We start from the raw sequence: 19,288 nt of genomic DNA on the forward strand, positions 1-19,288 counted from the left end.
ACCATTTGTGAGGGGAGCACTGAAAAGTATCCAGATATTCAGGACATGGAGTTTTGCTCTTCAGTAAGTGGTTTGAGAGAAGACACCAGATTGGTAGCGTAACAACCTACTTCTGACCCAAGCCTGGTAATAAGGGCCATCCTCCCCGCCTGTAGGCTAATTACAGCATCGCCCCCCTCCTCTCCAGGGCTTGGCTGCCAGCGTCCACCAGGCACAGAAATCCCAAACTGCGCTGGCATGAGGCGTGGGCCTTGAAAGCAGCACCAGAGTTTCCAGACGAGGAAAATGCTCTCCATGTGCACTCCTGTGAGCAGGGGGACGTGGACAAGGCATCCTGCCCTGGAGCCCTGACAGCTGCCACCTAATGTTTACCAGGACTTACAGTCAGGCCGATACAGTACAGTGTGCTCCGGCGGAGCGCACTGTTAGCCCGCGATTGGCCGCGTGTTTTCGATGCGCTACTCTTACCCCGTATTCAGTAAGGGGTAATAGCGTAGCCAACCCCTCCGAAACTAATAGCGCCCGCAACATGCAAATGCATGTTGATGGCCCTATTAGTTATTCCCGCGTGATACAGAAAGTAAAATGTGCAGCCAAGCTGCACATTTTACTTTCAGAAATTAACGCCTGCCCAAAGGCTGGCGTTAATTTCTGCCGGCACCGGAAAAGTGTACAGAAAAGCAGAAAACACTGCTTTTCTGTACACCCTCTGACTTAATAACATAGCGATATTAAGTCGGAGACCCCAAAATTAAAAAAAAATAAAAAATCGGCCTGTGGCCTGCAGATCGGAAGACGGATGCTCAATTATGCCGGTGTCCGTTTTCCGAACCTGTGGCTGTCAGCGGGTTTGACAACCGACACCAGCAAAATTGAGCGTCTGCTGTCAAACCCGCTGACAGCTGCCGCTCATGTCAAAAAGGAGGCGCTAGGGATGCGCTAGTGTCCCTAGCACCTCCTTTTACCGTGGGCCCTCATTTAAATACTTGATCGTGTGCCCAGATGAGTGGCCTGTGCGCGCGTTGGGAGAGCGGGTGCTCGCCTCGGAGCACCTGCTCTCCCGCTGATTTTACTGTATCGGCCTGAGTGTAACTGAGAGAAAGCAGCCTTTGATGGGCAGACCAGATAGGCCCTGTGGTCTTTTTCTGCCTTCACTTCACTTTTTCTGCCTTCACTTTTCTCTCTTTCCAACAGGCCGATACAGTAAAGCGCGGACGCAGTTACCCCGTTTCTAACCCGCTGTGTACTCACAATTTGGCTGCGTAAGTCTAACCCGCGATTCACTATCTGTTTTTACCGATCCGTACCGCTTCTTTTACTCGACGCGTATCCCTTTCCACCCGCGGCATGTATATGTATGTAAACGATCCGATTAGCTATTCCCTCCCGTACAATAACGTGCGCCCCGACTATCTCCTTTTTAACCTTCTATCTTGCCGTGTCTTTTACCTGCTAATTTACCGCCTACCCTGACCCTGGCGTTAGTGTGGTTTCACACTAACGCCAGGGTCAGGGTAGGCGGTAAATTTCGAAATTTCACACGAAAATTCACAATCCCAAACCAAACCAACCCAATCCAAGCGTCAGGCAAGCCCCAGCAGAGAGAGATGAAATTTCACAGTCCCAGACCAAACCAACCCAATCCAAGCCCGTCCGAAGGTCTCTCTTGCCTGTCCGAAGGAGGGTGCTTTGTTGCGCTCCCTGCCTCTGATCGCCGGCTGCTGGGGCTTGCTGGCGCCGGGCGCTCAAGGCAGCGGGGTCTGTAGGAGAACCATCCACTTCCTGGTACCTGTCATTTCAAATGTCATTTGAAATGACAGGTTCCAGCGTACCCAGGATACTGTATAGGCGCTGTATAGCGCTCTATACAGTAAAACAGATTGCGCTTCATGGACGCTTCTTGGACGCACTTTGGACGCGGCTTGCATTTGCATGCCATTTAAATACTGTATCGAGCGGTATGTGATCCGGACTGTGCGCGGGGCAAACGAGCGGGCGCCCGGCACTGCCGCACTTTTTCTTACGCGCCCTTACTGTATCGGCCTGCAAGTAAGTGTGAAAATGACATTGTATTCCAGGTGTCCTATCTTCCCATGTAGTTTCATTTTTCACAGAAAACTTTAGCCTCCTCTAAAAATCACACAAGCCTTTCTAAAGGTCACAAGGAAGTTATTGATTTTTTCTGTAATTAAAAACATGTGGCAGGGTGGACACATAGGTCTCTAAACGTCGGGCATGGCAAATCTTACATGTGACCTTGAGGTTCTTTTGTTCAAGGACATGTTTAACACTCTTACCTAGACTAACAATTGGCAGAATGTATCGGCTTTCAGCAGAGATGCCAGATCTCCAGGTGCATTTCCCCCTTCTCTTGGAACAAAGTGCAGTCCTCATACAATTGCACTGCCAACTGCCTTCCCATGCCACCCGCTTCTGCAACCAGAGAGGCTGGGGGAGGGGGGGGGTAGCTTTAATTAGAAATTGGCAGTCTCAGCCTCTAGCAGCAGCACTGCTCAATTGAAATGATAGTGACCCCAAATCGCCTCTGGAGGGCGTCCTCCGAGCTGATCCAGCGCCCCTTCTGGATGCTCCCCAGCCTGGAGATAACAACCCTTTCGGGGATCTGGGGCTTTTTGGAAACTCCAAACTCCGGCGCCAGCAGAAGTAACCCGAGCGCGGAGAAGTCTGAATGCAGAACCGAAGCGGGGAAGCCCCCGGTCGCTCTCTTACCGCTGGAGCCGCCAGGGCGAACAGCTCCCGGGCCTCCTGCCGGTACCCCCCCGCCGGCTCCATCCACAGCGGCTCCGCTCTCGGAAGAGGCCGAGCCTGTGCTGGGGGCGGGCAGGAGCCCGGAGCTGCCCACGTCCCTCCCTACAGAGCTGAGCTTGGCGGAGGGTGCAGGCGCGGTGCCCGGAGCGCGAGCCGAGCGGTCGGGACTTTCGCCGCTGGCTCCGCCTCTTTTTCGCCTTCTCTGGCTCGGTCTCGGTGCTTCTTTGTTTGTTCGCGCTTTCTCCTCTCCTTCAGAGGGCCTATTTTAATATGTTTCTTCCTTCTGCTACTTTCCTTTTCTTCCTCCTCGTCGCATCTTCCCGTTCCTCCTCTTCTTTCCTGGACTCCTTTTCCTCCTCCATTATCTTCCTGCATTTTTCCACCTCAATCCAGGGTCTCGTCTCCCCCCCCCCCCCCCCCCCCCTTTATCTAGGATTCCCAGCGACAGGTTTCTTAGGTTTGGTCTTCTCTCTCCTCACATTACATATCTCACATTTCACCCCAGAATAGTAAACTCCACTCCTAGACTGCTCTCCCTATATTTAGCTCTTCTCATACCTGCCACCAATCCCTAGAAAGTTCCCCCTGCACCCCTCTCACTCAATTAGATCTCTGGTATTCCCTTCCCTTCAGTCCTACCCCACCCCTCAGTACAGTATTGCAGGGGCGGCTCAAGGCAGTCTGCCTCCTGAGTCAAGGGATGAAATGGTGCCACCCCTGCCTCCCTCTCTCCCTTTTCCACACACACCCATACATGCACATACACTCATTCACTTCTCTTCCTCTTCCGTACACACATGCACTCTCATTGGTTCTTCTCACCTCCATTTGCTAAAGACACAAGTTCCTTTGAAGTAATGCCCAGAGATTTCCTACATCCAGTCTTGCAAGGACCCTGAAGAGGTGGCATTGACTCAGGGCAATGCCAAATTCGCAAACCAACAGGGTCGTTGACCAAGCATTTGCAAAGATTTCTCAGGACTATTCTTTGGGGGATCTCAGGACAGACAGGTGAGAGCCCTGTGAGAAGTCAAGAGTGCCCAACTATCCCACGAAGAACGAATCAGGTGGCCAAGTGCCCCCTTTCCAAAACTCAAAATGTTATTTCATGCAGCAGCAATGTTGCATACTAAGCTACTTTGCTTCCAGCTCGTTTCCGTGGGTCGTCCAAAGCATTAACAAGTACCACAATCGTTCCGCCATATATCACCTCCTTCTTCCTTTACACACATCTGTCTATATATGTATATAAAAATAAAGGATTTCAAATTTGCACAGGGTAATTATAAGTACATAAGAACATAAGAAATTGCCATGCTGGGTCAGACCAAGGGTCCATCAAGCCCAGCATCCTGTTTCCAACAGAGGCCAAACCAGGCCACAAGAACCTGGCAATTACCCAAACACTAAGAAGATCCCATGCCACTGATGCAATTAATAGCAGTGGCTATTCCCTAACTAAATTTAATTAATAGCCGTTAATAGACTTCTCCTCCAAGAAATTATCCAAACCTTTTTTTAACCCAGCTACACTAACCACATCCTCTGGCAACAAATTCCAGAGCTTTATTGTGCGTTGAGTGAAAAAGAATTTCCTACGATTAATCTTAAATGTGCTACTTGCTAACTTCATGGAATGCGCCCTAGTCCTTCCATTATTCGAAAGTGTAAATAACCGATTCACATCTACTCGTTCAAGACCTCTCATGATCTTAAAGACCTCTATCATATCCCCCCCTCAGCCGTCTCTTCTCCAAGCTGAACAGCCCTAACCTCTTCAGCCTTTCCTCATAGGGGAGCTGTTCCATCCCCTTTATCATTTTGGTTGCCCTTCTCTGTACCTTCTCCATCGCAACTATATCTTTTTTGAGATGCGGCGACCAGAATTGTACACAGTATTCCAGGTGTGGTCTCACCATGGAGCGATATAGAGGCATTATGACATTTTCCGTTTTATTAACCATTCCCTTCCTAATAATTCCTAACATTCTGTTTGCTTTTTTGACTGCTGCAGCACACTGAGCCGATGATTTTAAAGTATTATCCACTATGATGCCTACATCTTTTTCCTGGGTGGTAGCTCCTAAAATGGAACCTAACATCGTGTAACTACAGCAAGGGTTATTTTTCCCTTATGCAACACCTTGCACTTGTCCACATTAAATTTCATCTGCCATTTGGATGCCCAATCTTCCAGTCTTACAAGGTCCTCCTGTAATGTATCACAATCCGCTTGTGATTTAACTACTCTGAATAATTTTGTATCATCCGCAAATTTGATAACCTCACTCGTCGTATTCCTTTCCAGATCATTTATATATATATATTGAAAAGCACCGGTCCAAGTACAGATCCCTGAGGCACTCCACTGTTTACCCTTTTTTCCACTGAGGAAATTGACCATTTAATCCTACTCTCTGTTTCCTGTCTTTTAACCAGTTTGTAATCCACAAAAGGACATCACCTCCTATCCCATGACTTTTAGTTTTCTTAAAAGCCTCTCATGAGGGACTTTGTCAAACGCCTTTTGAAAATCCAAATACACCACATCTAATGGTTCACCTTTATCCACATGTTTATTAATCCCTTCAAAAAAATGAAGCAGATTTGTTAGGCAAGATTTCCCTTGGGTAAATCCATGTTGACTGTGTTCCATTAAACCATGTCTTTCTATATGCTCTACGATTTTGATCTTGAGAATTGTTTCCACTGTTTTTCCCAGCACTGAAGTCAGGCTCACTGGTCTATAGTTACCCGGATCGCCCCTGGAGCCTTTTTTAAATATTGGGGTTACATTGGCCACCCTCCAGTCTTCAGGTACAATGGATGATTTTAATGATAGGTTACAAATTTTAACTATAGATCAGAAATTTCATTTTTTAGTTCCTTTAGTACCCTAGGATGCATACCATCCAGTCCAGGTGATTTGCTACTCTTTAGTTTGTCAATCTGGCCTACTACATCTTCCAGGTTCACAGTGATTTCGTTCAGTTCATCTGACTCATCACCCCTGAAAACCATCTTTGGAACTGGTATCTCCCCAACATCCTCATTAGTAAACACAGAATCAAAGAATTCATTTAGTCTTTCTGCAATGGCCTTATCTTCCCTAAGAGCCCCTTTAACCCCTCTGTCATCTAATGGTCCAACCGACTCCCTCACAGGTTTCTTGCTTCGGATAAATTTTAAAAAGTTTTTACCTCTATGGCCAACTATGAGTTTTTGCCTCTATGGCCAACTTCAATTCAAATTCTCTCTTCGCCTGTCTTATCAATGTTTTACACTTAACTTGACAATGCTTATGTTTTATCCTATTTTCTTCAGATGGATCCTTCTTCCAATTTTGAAGGATGTTTTTTTGGCTAAAATAGCCTCTTTCACCTCATCTTTTAACCATGACGGTAATCGTTTTGCCTTCCTTCCACCTTTCTTAATGTGTGGAATACATATGGACTGTGCCTCTAGGATTGTATTTTTAAACAATGTCCATGCCTGTTGAACACTTTTAACCTTTGCAGCTGCACCATTCAGTTTTTTTCTATTTTCCTCATTTTATCAAAGTTTCCCTTTTGACAGTTTAGTATTAGAGCTGCATATTTACTTATTGTCCCCCTTCCAGTTATTAGTTTAAATGTGATCATGTTATGATCACTGTTGCCAAGTGGCCCCACCACCGTTACCGCTCTCACTAAATCCTGTGTTCCACTAAGAATTAAATCTAAAATAGCTCCCTCTCTCGTTGGTTCCTGAACCAATTGTTCCATGAAGCAGTCATTTATTACATTCAGGAACTTTTTGTCTCTAGCAAGTCCTGATGTTTCATTTACTCAGTCAATATTGGGGTAATTGAAATCTCCCATTATTATTTCACTGCCAAATTGGTTTGCTTCACTGATTTCTCTTAGCATGTCAACTTTCTGACCATTTTGTCCAGGTGGACGGTAGTATACTCCTATCACTATACTCTTACCCAACACACATGGGATTTCTACCCATATAGATTCTACTGAGCATTTAGCCTCTTGCATGATCTTTATCCTGTTGGACTCTATACCCTCCCGGACATAAAGTGCCACACCCCCACCAAGTTGATCCTCCCTATCATTGCGATATAATTTGTACCCTGATATAGCACTGTCCCATTGGTTATCCTCCTTCCACCAAGTCTCTGTGATGCCAATTATGTCAATCTCATCATTTGCTGCTATACACTTTAACTCTCCCATCTTATTTCTTAGACTTCTGGCATTGGCATACAGACATTTCAAAGTGTGTTTTTTGTTTGTATTAACAACCTGCTTTTCAGTTGTTAGGGATAATTCGGAATTCATTTGCTTCAGTGATTTTTTACATATAGGCACATGGACTATGTTTGCTTTTTTTTTATTTATTTATTTATTTATTTATTTATTTATTTATTTATTATATACCGACATTCATCTCAATTGAGATATCACACCGGTTTACATTCAGGTACTGTAGGTATTTCCCTATCCCCAGAGGGCTTACAATCTAAGTTTTAATGGAACCTCTCTGTTGGGATGCCCTAACTCTCCTGTTTCATTAGTATTCTTCAAGGATACATTTCTCCGAACCATGTACTGCTGAGTGACTGTCGGCTTTCCCCCTTGTTCTAGTTTAAAAGCTGCTCTATCTTCTTTTTGAAAGTTAGTGCCAGCAGCTTGGTTCCACTCTGGTTAAGGTGGAGCCCATCCTTTCGGAAAAGTCTCCCCTTTCCCCAAAAGATTCCCCAGTTCCTAATAAAGCTGAATCCCTCTTCCCTGCACCATCGTCTCATCCATGCATTGAAACTCTGGAGCTCTGCCTGCCTCTGGGGACCTGCATGTGGAACAGGAAGCATTTCAGAGAATGCCACCCTAGAGATTCTGGATTTCAGCTTCCTACCTAAAATCCTAAATTTGGCTTCCAGAATCTCTCTCCCATATTTTCCTATGTCGTTGGTGCCCACATGTACCACGACAACTGGCTCCTCCCCAGCACTGTCTGTAATCTTATCTAGGCGATGCGTGAGATCTGCCACTGTCGCACCAGGCAGGCAAGTTACCAGACAGTCCTCACGTCCACCGGCCACCCTGCTATCTACATTTCTAATAATCAAATCACCAACTATGATGGCCGGCCTAACCCTTCCCTCCTGGGCAGTAGCCCTGGGAGACTTGTCCTCAGTGCGAGAGGACAATACATCACCTGGAGAGCAGGTCCTTGCTACAGGATCACTTCCTGCTACACCAGGGTGATGTTCTCCTACTGGGAGACCTTTCTGATCCAAGGCAGCACTGGGACTGCCAGACTGGATTTGGGACTTGGCTACTATGTCCCTGAAGGTCTCATCAATGTATCTCTCTGTCTGCCTCAGCTCCTCCAAGTCTGCTACTCTAGCCTCCAGAGATCGGACTCGTTCCCTGAGAGCCAGGAGCTCTTTGCACCGAGTGCACACATACAATCTCTCACCGGCGGGTAAAAAATCATACATGTGACACTCAATGCAAAAGACTGGAAAGCCCCCCTCTTGCTGCTGGACTGCTGCCTTCAACTTAGTTTTATTGAGTTCCTAGTTAAGTTTAGGATATTAAGGGAGTTGGAATGAGAGTACTTTAAATTTACAGGTAAATTTACTAATTTATCATAGAAACATAGAAATGATGGCAGAAGAAGACCAAACGGCCCATCCAGTCTGCCCAGCAAGCTTCACACATTTTTTCTCTCATACTTATCTGTTTCTCTTAGCTCTTGGTTCTATTTCCCTTCCACCCCCACCATTAACGTAGAGAGCAGTGATGGAGCTGCATCCAAGTGAAATATCTAGCTTGATTAGTTAGGGGTAGTAGGGGTAGTGTCCTACAAGGGGATGATTAAACTTTCAATAAGGGCTGGTACAATTGTGTGGATGGTCCATATTTGTTTTTCTTCCTTCGTGTTTCTAATAATAATTAAAAAAAAAAAAAAAAGAACCACCAAGTTTCCTTCAAATCTCCTGGTGCCAGGGTGGAGGAGGGGACGAATACTGCCTCAGCAAGCAGCCCTCCCCTGCCGTCAACCCATGTGGTATGCACCCTGCGCTCCTAACCCCTTTGTGTGTGCATGACTGAGAGAGAGGGTATCTGCTTGCTTGCATGTGTGTGAGACAGAGTGCCTGCCTGTTCGCGTGTGTGAGTGTGAGAGGAAGCCTGAGCCTGCCTGTTTGTGCTTGTATATGAGGAAGAGTGGAAAATGTTTGTGCAACCTTCCCCGCCAACTGATCCATGACAAGCTCACAGTGACTGGAAATCAAACATTCACAGATATGTACAGCAGGGGATTTTTCCATCCTTATTAGTTTACATTATTGGGTGTCTGATGTTTCTATTTTTAAATATTTTATTGCTGTTTAGAAGAGTTTTACATTTTTATATGAGTTTTTAATTATTGAATATGATGTTAATTGACTATTTGGAAATATTATTTTTATTAATATGGTTTTAATATTATGATGTTTTATATTTATTTTATGATTTGATGTTTTATGAGGAATTGAGGTGTTTCTGTTTTTCCATTGTTGCGCTGCATACAAAGTCTGGTTTGTTGTGGTTCCCAGTTCAGTTTTTGTCTGCACATTTCTATTTATACTTTATGATTTCTTAATTCTGCAGTTGGTTAGGGTGTGTCTGTGTTCTGCATGCGTGACTGAGGTGAGGTATTCTGCCAGCAGCTAGCTTGTAGTTTTTGTGTAGGGATTTATAGCAGCCTGACTTGTTCTGTTTTCCTAATAAGAAGTCTATTGCTGTTTTAGGGCCTGGTGCGGAATTGGCAGTGTTGCCTTTTCATATGTAGGGTTGTTAAGTGGTGGCAGTTAGTACTGTTTTGTTAAGGGAGGTATATAATTGTATTTCAGTTTACTCGTTTTCTGAGGGCCAAACCCAACATGCCTTACAATAGGTTTAATACCATATGGACTTCAAATGTCTATTTTTGCAGGGTTTTCTGGTTGGCACCTTAGCAGTGCATGTACTTCTATACAACAAAATGATGTTGGCTACAGGGCCAGCTGGTGCTATTTTTACATTCCAACAGATAGGGCAGGAGCACCAGGGGATTGTTCTTGACCCATTTAGGTACTTTGGACTCATGGATGGGGTAAGATAGGTTCAGGGGAGTATGTCAATTTTGAAAGCTTGGCTCACCAGAGGGCTTTATTCGGTGGGGGTGTGGGGCCCAGTGCAGAGTGTGAGACTGAGTTTCTACTATGTTGGTTATTGGGAACAATAAAACAATTTAAGTGTTAAAAAAATAGAAGGGGGGGGGGGTGAAGAGAAGCACTGAAATTGTTTGCACAGGGTAGCAAAATTGCTAGTACCGGCCCTGACCTCAGCCTGTCTGGGGAGCAAAAGACCTGAGCCAGAATCAAACTGTCTCAACACCAATTTGTGTGGTAATAGAACTCAAAAAGCCTGTGTAGACAGCAGCTCCTGGGTGGGAAGAATTCCCAGAACGGATGGTCAATTTGAGCTACTCTAAGCACTTTTGCTTATGTCCACCAGATGTCGCAGTGGCCCACAGGTAAGCTACAAACCCATGGACCTGTTCAGAAAAGACTTTTATCCCCTTCAGACATCTGGAAAAGGGATTTGCACAGTCTCCGAAGCTGATATATTTCATCTTTATTGATCCTTTCAAAGGTATCACAGCCTCCAATGATTCTTCTCCCCTCAGAATCAATAGGGCTACTACAATTAGGAAATAAAGGTCGACAAACCTGTGGTAAGCACACTCCAAGAAGTACAGGGTAACTTGCAGGCAGCTGTTTCAGTCCTAACAGTAACCACACAGCCGCCTAGGGCTTCAAGGAGAGTCGGGTGACCTGTACGGAACCCTAACATCAAGGAGCATGGGGAAGGAGACTGGATGTTTCAGTCAACAGGCTTACTATTTTTTGGTAGCTGTATGGATTACTACAGATCTTGGAATCAAGTATAATAATCACAATGCCTAGAATAGCCATAGCGGTGGAGAGCACCACTGTAACAGAATTTATGGTAAATCTGTTTTTATTAATTTACATAGAACAATGAACATCACCAAAGCATAACATATGGTACATAATGTATCCTGTCACATACCATACAATTGTAAACCCCTATGGTCATAATTTCCTCCCCCAGAACCCCTAAGGGGGCAATCCCCTGCACCCCCCCCCCCCCTCCCTCCCTGCACCGAAGGGGACCCATACAAATTGTGCTTGGGACAGATAGAGATGGTCGTGGTAGGTAGAGGGTTCATTGGTTGGTCAAAGACACGAAAGGGGGTAGCTGAGATTGGTTTAAGTATCGGAATCTATTTGCTCATCTTCCCAAAGTGGAAGAGAACCAGAGAGGCAGACTGGGTGAGCTAATTGGGTTTCATTTCCTGGCACTTCTTAGTAAGTGCCCACTGCTTACCTGAAAGGTAAAGGCTAGGGCTGCAGATTTTCAGGACAGGCTGATGCGGTCCTGGTTTTATTCCATTGTGTGCTGGGACTTGAAGTTCTGATTTCCCTATTGCAATTCCTTAGAAGAGCAAGTAGCCTCCCTCGCAGATTTTTCGGAACAATACCTTGAAAAGGTCCTTAGATGAGCAAGACTACAAGTTTCTGCAATGGCCATGGGAGGGTAAAACGGTGCTAGCAAAGGCGACATTGGTTACAGGAGCTACTGGGTACCCGGGGGGCTGAGTCAGGGACGCCCCTGATTGACTTGGAACTAATGGGAGAGCGGAACGGGGAAGGCGCATGCCTTCACTGACTAGAGGAACTGTGGGCAGGAAGGGCTATGCCACTGAAGGCCTTTACTGGTCAGGAGCCAATGGGAGAGCTATCATTGGCCAGAGGAATAGCAGAGGGTAGGCGTTTGCCGCGGACGCCTCTCACTGGCTCAGATCCAATGGAGAAGCAGGGCGGGGCGAGACAGCACTCTCAGATGTATCCATTGGCTGAGAGGGCTACGCCAGGGACACGCCCTTCAGTGGCAGAAAGCCAATGGGAGGGGGCGGTGCCGTGCCGACGGATGCTATCATAGGCTTTGAGCAGCGGGGGCGTCGCCCCCGCCAGGGACGCCCCCTCACTGGCCGTGAGCCAGCGGGAGGGCGGGGCGGCGCCGGCGGCGGCACCACCCATTGGCCGGGGGAGGTGCGGCCACGAGAGCCTCCCCCGCGGGCGCAGAGAGCCGGCGGCGGCGGCCGGGCAGCAGCAGCATGTCGGGGCCAGTCTTCGTCCTGGAGGCGCTCGGGGAGAAGCTGGTGAACGGCGAGCGGGCAGAGGTGGACGTGCAGGCGCTGGCTTCGCGCCTCTCCCTGCTCGGCCTCTTCTTCGGCTGCAGCGCGAGTGCCCCGTGCCGCCAGCTCTGCGCCAGCCTGGCCGACTTCTACGGCCGCTTTCGCCAGTCGGAGCGCGGCCCGAAGCTGGAGGTGGTCTTCGTGTCGTCCGATCAGGACCTCAAGCAGTGGCAGGACTTCGTGCGGGACATGCCCTGGCTGGCGCTGCCCTTCAAAGAGAAACACCGCAAGGTGAGAGCCGGGGGCCGAGTGGAGGAAGATCAGTACACCTGCCCCCCCCCCCCCAGTGCAACCCCCCCCCCTCTAGTGAACGTGCTAGGCCGAGGGGGGAGGAGGCCTTTGCTCTGCTCTGCGCTGTTCCTCCTGGTGGTCGGTGATCCGGGGGAAGGGGTCGGGGGTCATTGCACTCTGTTGCCCCTCCCGGAGATGCAACTCTCTCTGGAGCTCGGTGATCCGGCTGCGGCGGGGGGGGGGTCACTGCACTCTGCTGCACCTCCTAGGGATGCAGCTTGGAGCGCGGAGGCAACGAGTTCATCTGTCAAACTGTGGCGGATTGTGGAGCAGCTATGAGCCCTCCCCAAGGTTGGGACGGGGGGGGGGGTTACAGGGCATGATCTCTGCTAGCCCCGGGACAAGTTTCTGCAGCATGCAACTCGTCTTCCTTCCGTTTGGGCTGAAATCAGCCGCCTTCTCGATTTTTGTGTTTCTGTGGCGTACTGCGCCAGGCTCCTGTACAGCCTTAGTGGCCCTCCTGCAAGTCTCCTTTCTTATAGATAGGTCTTTGAGGAAGATTACCCGAGGGCTAGTGATGTAGACAAACTCTAAAAGTCAGGATGTGCGTGTGTAAAATGAACGAAGAGACAGCAAGACTTTGTCTGCCACTGCCCAGAGATAAACAGTTGCAGAAATGCAGTGTAAAGAGTGGGTATGCAGCCTGTGCTTCTGTGACTGTGACATGTTTACATTACACAGCGATGCGCTGGGGTTACAGAGACAGGACTGGTTGTGCAGCAACCACCAAATACTCCTTGCACACACAGGAAGGCACTGCCCAAGGGGCACCATCTCATCCACTTCTAAAGCTGTGTGCATGGGTGGCTTTTTTTTTGCTGGTGTTTGTTCAGATGGGTTTGGTTTCCTTAATGCTTCGTTCCAGGCAGTTGATTTCTTTTGAGTTAGTTAAGTGCTCTATCATCGCCATGGGCTTGAAAACTTCAGATTTTTTTTAAAGCAGGCTTTCATGCACTCTCAGGTTGATTTGAGGTCTTCCAGGAGCTTGTAAGTCCTGCACCAGTTGTACATCCAAGGTGACAAATTCTCATAATGAACTGCTTTCTCTGAAATTCTTAGGGCATGGTTTTTGGTTTTTTTTGTGCTATGCACTGAAATCTTTTTCACACCAAAAGAGATGGTTCAGGGTAGGGACATCTCAGTTGGTTCTAGCCTCACTGAAATTTCAAATGACATTGCTCTTTCAAATAAAATATTTCTAGGTATCTAGAGAACAGAGGGAGTTAAGCATCACTCTTGACAGGGAGAAAGCATATTTGATTCTTCCAGTTTCACTAACAAAATTACATGAATGTTCATTCCCTCTGGCATTTTGCAAGCTTTAGCTGTTGGAATCTGTGAGGGTGCTGGCTCTGGTTTGCAGTTAGTGGCCTGTACAAGCCAAAAAAAGTCATAAAGTGGGGCTGAAACTCTTTTTAAGATTTTTCCATAGCAAACTGGTACTGCAGTGGAATAAGTTATTCAGTGGAAGAACCGGGTTTGCTTCCTGTTTCTCTACGCTACATGGCAAAGTAATTCAAGCTGAGGCTTAACAACAGTTGATGAAATGATATATTGTTCTGTTGAAAATTTCTTTTAATACACTTATGTAAATCTGTGGCAACAAATCCCATTTATGAAACATTGGACCAGACTTACACTTCAGTGGTGTGGTACTCCTCTATAAGGATATGTTCCCTGCTGCCTTTTAGTTTAATGAGCTTGTGTCTAGCTGTTTTCTGCAAGCACTACAAGAATAATTTTGACATAATAAAATTCACTCTTCAGAGCGCTGGTGTTTTCCCTTTGGCTCCCCCCCCAGCTACGCTGCTTGCATTAAACATGTTCACATTTGGAGGCTTCTTGCACTGGCCTTCAGTGGACACAGTCACAGAATGAAGACTGGTGGGGGGTGATGGAGCCTTTGAACCAAAGGTAACACTGGTTTCCATTCTTATTTTAGAATCTGTGAATGCATGTCTCTGTGGTGGTTGACCATTTTCTCAGTGCCCATGAATAAAAACAAGTTCCAGAGAGACATAGGTCTCTTGTGTTACTGAGTCTGGGAAGAGCCCTGCCACAGACTGGCCAAAGGCCCCTCCTGGCCTCTTCTCTTGCTCCCCTCTGTATCTGTACTACTAGTCAGACTGCTTAATGCCCCGGCCTGCTGCTTTCTCTCATGTGCTTGGCTTAGAAACTGGTTGGTGACAAAGGATAGTGGTAAATGGACTTCACGCTGAGGAAAGAGGGTTTGCCAGAGGCGTTCTGCAGGGACCACTCCTTGGTCTGCTGCTGTTTTGCTATTTTTTTTATAAGCAATATTGCAAAATGGCTATTGGGGGAAGGGTTTGCCTTTTTGCAGATATCAAAATCTGCAACAGGGTAGACCCTCTGGAAAGGGAGGAAAACATGAGAAGGGATCTGGCGAAGCTTGAGGAAATGTCTAAAGTCTGGCAGCTAAGCTTTAATGCTGAAAAATGCAGGGTTATGCCTTTTGGGCTTCAAAAACTCAAGGGAGTAGTCCAATATAGAAAGTGAAATATTTTAATGCATAAATTAAGAGATGGATATGGAAGTGGTCATACCTAATTATCTCAGGTTGCCAAAGTTAATGGTAAAAGCCAGGATGACACTTGGATACATAGGGAGAAGATTAGCCAGCAGAAAAAGGGAAGCGAGATTGGCTTTGTAGAAGCCTCTGAGATCTCATTTTGAGTACTGTGTACAGTTCTGGAGACCGCACCTTCAAAGGATATAAACCAGAAAGCAGCCATTAAAATGGTCAGCGGTGTTTGTCCATGTAAGCTTCATGCCAAACTTAAAGATCTAAACGTATATCCAGGAGGAAAGGGGAGAAATGAGACATTTTAATTACCTACAAGGAATAAATGCACAGGAGGCCCTGGAATGAGAACGAAAGAGTAAACTCGGGAGAAATCTTTACAGGATGGGCACATGGAGGACTCCGAGCATGGCACAAGCACATGGGATGGAGTCTGCCGCAATGTTCTGTGTTTCTCCCTGGGGGAGGTACATTCTCATTTGTCCTAGCACCGCTTCTTACATTATTTGGGGGGGTGGGATGAAGTTAAGGTCTGCTTCATTCATTATGGCCTTGTGTGGTATTTTTTTAAGGGGGCTGTGTGGTATTTTTTTGCATTTTGTCTTAGGCGCATAGGTCCAGCTATAAGGTTTTATGATCGCAGCCTTGAGTTGGGACTGGTTTTTTTTTGGTTGATTTGCATTCCCCTTTAAAGATGTTGGCTTGATTAAGAGCCTGAAGGAGGGCTGTTTTTTTTTTTTTTTTTTTCCCTCCCATGGGACATACTGTAATCTGCCTTGAACATGAAATGTCCTTTTCAAAGCGGAATAGAAATGTCCATTAAAATTAAATCAGTCTGCTGCCTGCAAAGGGACAAATCTTAGTGATGGGGCATGGCTACGTCTGAGAAGCTCTCAAAAGCTTGAAGGACTTTTTTTCTTTCAACAATGCAACAGAAATGCAAATGAAAGGGTGTGTGTGCATGTGGGGGTATTCAGTAGCCATGGAATTGTTAATATATATATATATATATATATATATATATATATATATATATATATATATATATATATTTTTTTTTTTTTTTATTTTTTTTTTATTATTTTTTTTTTAATGGTGGTGATAACACTGCTGTCAATGGTTGGGGCAGAGATGCTGCAGCCCTGCGTTGGTGCCTTTAATGCCTATTGTCTGAGCTGCGATGGACTTTCTGGAGAGAGCTGTAGTGCTGCCTTGTTCCTGCATGCAGGAGAGCAGATGGCCTTGTGTGCTTGCTTTAAAAATACTTCAAGAGGAGCGTGGCAGCCGCTGCCGCCTCGTTTCTAACCCCACATCACACACGCAGATTAAAGCTGCCTGGTTTTTAGCAGTTTCTTTGGCTCGTGGAGAAATTAAAGGATCCCTGTAGTTGGAGCATCTCAGGGTATGATTTTCCAGGGAAAGGCAGGAAACTTATAATTTATCGTGGTTTCCCCTTACTTGTGCAGCTACTTATTTCAACTGTTTTGCAAGTGCAGCTGCCAGATTACAAAGACCCCTGTGATGAACCTGATGCGCATCTCTCGGATGCGTTCGTGTCGCTGCCCTGGTCCAACTCTTATGAAGCTGTGATTCTGCCACACAGCTGGTCACAAATTCATGATGGGGGGGGGGGGGGGCACAAGAGGTGGGTCTGCCCATACGAAGGGGGGGGTGATGAATGTGCACAGACACCTGTATTCTCAGAGTCCTCCATGGCTTTCTCCTCAATTCTATCTTCTGTGTCCCTCCTCCGTAACCAGTTAAGCACTAAAAACTGTGCTGCTGCAAACCAGGCTTGGTTTTCAGGATATGCCCAGAGAAATGTGCATGAGAGATTTGCATGCACTGCCTCCACTGTATGCAAACACATGCATGAGATGTTCATTGCGGATATCCTAAAAACCAGGCCTGGAGTTGCCTGCCCTTGAGCTCTGTTTTTATTGCTCTGTTCAGCCTCCTAGATCTTTCCCAGAGAAGAGCATCTCACCCTTGGCGATGTGTAGAACGGGGTTTTTGTGTCCTGCTTCTTTGGCTTTTCAGCTGAGATCTGGTGCCACGAGCCTTCATTTGTAAGTTCCTGGGAATGTTTTTTCCTCTCCAAGCTCGTTTTTCCGTCTCTTCCGTGCATTGACAATCCCTGGCTAGGGGACACATCCAGTGCTCCTACCAGAGCCCTGCCCTGGGTCCCAAATCTGTGCAGGGACCCGCGCCCTTCTACTATGAGGGTGGGAGTTCTGCCTCTACACTATCTCCAGCCGACTCGGGGAGCGGAAGACCTAAGCTGGGAATGGATCCCACATCCTTTCACTGAGACTGATCCTGGAGCGGGATCTTGAGCTGGGCTTTGAACCCAGATGTAGTATGTGGAATTCATACTACTGAGTACTGGCTGGACAAATTAATTTAAACCTTGGAAACAATCGCTGGAACACGTTTTATTGTTTTCTCCAGTATCTGAACAAGAGTGATTTTTTTTTTTCTGGATAGTCGATGCCTGGACAGTGCTAGGTGTGCCTGGTTAGGGTTAATTCACACTGAAGCGCATCATTACATGTGCAGCAAGACTGTTTTGCATGAAATCTAATTGCGCTCTGGGATTAATTCTTCCTGCCCTCCCAGGGAAAGCCGAGGTCACTCAGCAGGGATCAGAAGTGCATTTCAGCAGAGCTCTCAGCCTGTTCATAGGGAAGGAAACACCCGTGTATGTGTGTGAATGTGCACTTCCTGGTCTCCAGGATACTGAAATCCTGGAATATTTTGGTATGGGGAGGGGTGGGGGTCACTAATCCTGTGGTCATGGACGTCCGTCTGCAGACAGATGGCCGTGGCAACCAATTCACACCCACTATAAAAACTGATTGCCTCAGTATTGAGGTTTGGCCAGTAATTAAGTGAGAATACAAGCTGTGTAATAAAGGCATAAGATTTCAGCTGTCTGTTGATTTTATTCCCCCTTTTTTGGGAAATTGTAGAATTTGCAGAAGTTTACACTTGTGAGTTTCAGTCTTTTCTGTTGTAACAAAGTTAAAGTTTCAATTCCTATGCTTGAGTGTTTTAAGGTTTTTCGGCGTGCCCTGCCATGAAGTGTCTGTCCCTGGCTTCGAATAGACCTAGAGCAGAAATCCAAGTTGTTGGGTATCATCCGGTCACAGAAGGCGCACAAGTGGAGTTGTGCAGTGCAAGCCCCCCTCAGGAGAACACGGCATAACGTTTTGGTTTTTGCACACATCTTTCCATGTTGTACCCAAGGCATAGAACCACAGAATAGTGTGTAGTAAAACATCCATTCATGAAATCAATACAAATACAGGACTATTTAATCACCCTCCAATATCATAAACATAAGACTGCAGGCTTGTGGTCTGCTGAAAATTGCTGTGTTCTGATTTTGAGTGTGGGAGATCCTTCCCTTGGACTGGGCCTAGTGGGTGCTGGATCAGATTTTTGTCAGATTGCATTTCTGTATCTGGTTTTCATCAGAAAGCCTCAAACTTTTTTGGGATAAGCTTGGGGCTGTCTGGGGGGGGGGGGGGGGCAGTCGGCTGTTGTCCAACAAATTCATGTGTTCTGTGGATGTGGGATGCGCATTGAAGCTGTCCTCGTCCACCTCTGTTTGGGTTACCGTGTTGCAGGCTCCTGACCCCTCGACTGCTAAACAAATGAAATGTTCTTGATTTGTTTTACTGCAGTAACTGTTTGTCTTCCAAGCCGTGTGCAGTTCTCTAAAAATATTCTGCTTGGCAGAATAATATGGGAAACATTTGTTTTGCACAGACTAAAATGCCTCAGGAAGTGGCCTTAGGTGTGTTTGTTTTGGTTTTTTTTCCTTTTAAAGTATTTTCTAAACCCCCAATTGTTTCCCTTTCAGACCATAGAAAGGTTAGGGCATGTAAGAGGTACAGAATCATTTCTGCGATCGGCGGGGCAGATCAGCTTGGATTTTTTTTTTTTTTTTTGCAATGATGTAACTGTTTCACTGCAGCTCTGTGCAGCATGGAGTGCGTGATCGTCATTGGTCCATGATGACAAATAGTGCAGATTGATCGTCGTTAGTCCATGATGACAAATAGTGCTGCTCTGTGCAGAATGATCGTCGTTAGTCCATGATGACAAATAGTGCAGAATGATCGTCGTTGGTCCATGATGACAAATAGTGCTGCTCTGTGCAGAATGATCGTCGTTAGTCCATGATGACAAATAGTGCAGCTCTGTGCAGAATGATCGTCGTTGGTCCATGATGACAAATAGTGCAGCTCTGTGCAGAATGATCGTCGTTAGTCCATGATGACAAATAGTGCAGCTCTGTGCAGAATGATCGTCGTTAGTCCATGATGACAAATAGTGCTGCTCTGTGCAGAATGATCGTCGTTGGTCCATGAT

At 46.4% G+C, this 19,288-nt stretch overlaps 2 protein-coding genes across 3 annotated transcripts in view; one reads left to right on the forward strand and one right to left on the reverse strand.

The window, feature by feature from the left end:
- Window positions 1–3,038, reverse strand: part of LOC115096750 (multidrug and toxin extrusion protein 1-like) — a 32,715-nt gene extending 29,677 nt beyond the window's left edge. The window contains exon 1 of one of the 2 annotated variants that reach the window (XM_029611818.1): window positions 2,731–3,038. In XM_029611818.1, coding sequence (XP_029467678.1) covers window positions 2,731–2,793 — 63 coding nt within the window. In that variant the 5' untranslated portion in view covers window positions 2,794–3,038. Of the gene's footprint in view, window positions 1–2,297; window positions 2,699–2,730 lie in introns of those variants that run through there. The other variant, XM_029611819.1, reaches the window with a different exon arrangement.
- Window positions 3,039–11,915: 8,877 nt separating this feature from the next.
- Window positions 11,916–19,288, forward strand: part of NXN (nucleoredoxin) — a 114,364-nt gene continuing 106,991 nt past the window's right edge. The window contains exon 1 of the mRNA XM_029611391.1: window positions 11,916–12,306. Coding sequence (XP_029467251.1) covers window positions 11,995–12,306 — 312 coding nt within the window. The 5' untranslated portion in view covers window positions 11,916–11,994. The remainder of the gene's footprint in view (window positions 12,307–19,288) is intronic.

This window comes from Rhinatrema bivittatum, chromosome 8 (genome assembly GCF_901001135.1).
Source record: "Rhinatrema bivittatum chromosome 8, aRhiBiv1.1, whole genome shotgun sequence".
Classification (NCBI taxonomy): domain Eukaryota; kingdom Metazoa; phylum Chordata; class Amphibia; order Gymnophiona; family Rhinatrematidae; genus Rhinatrema; species Rhinatrema bivittatum.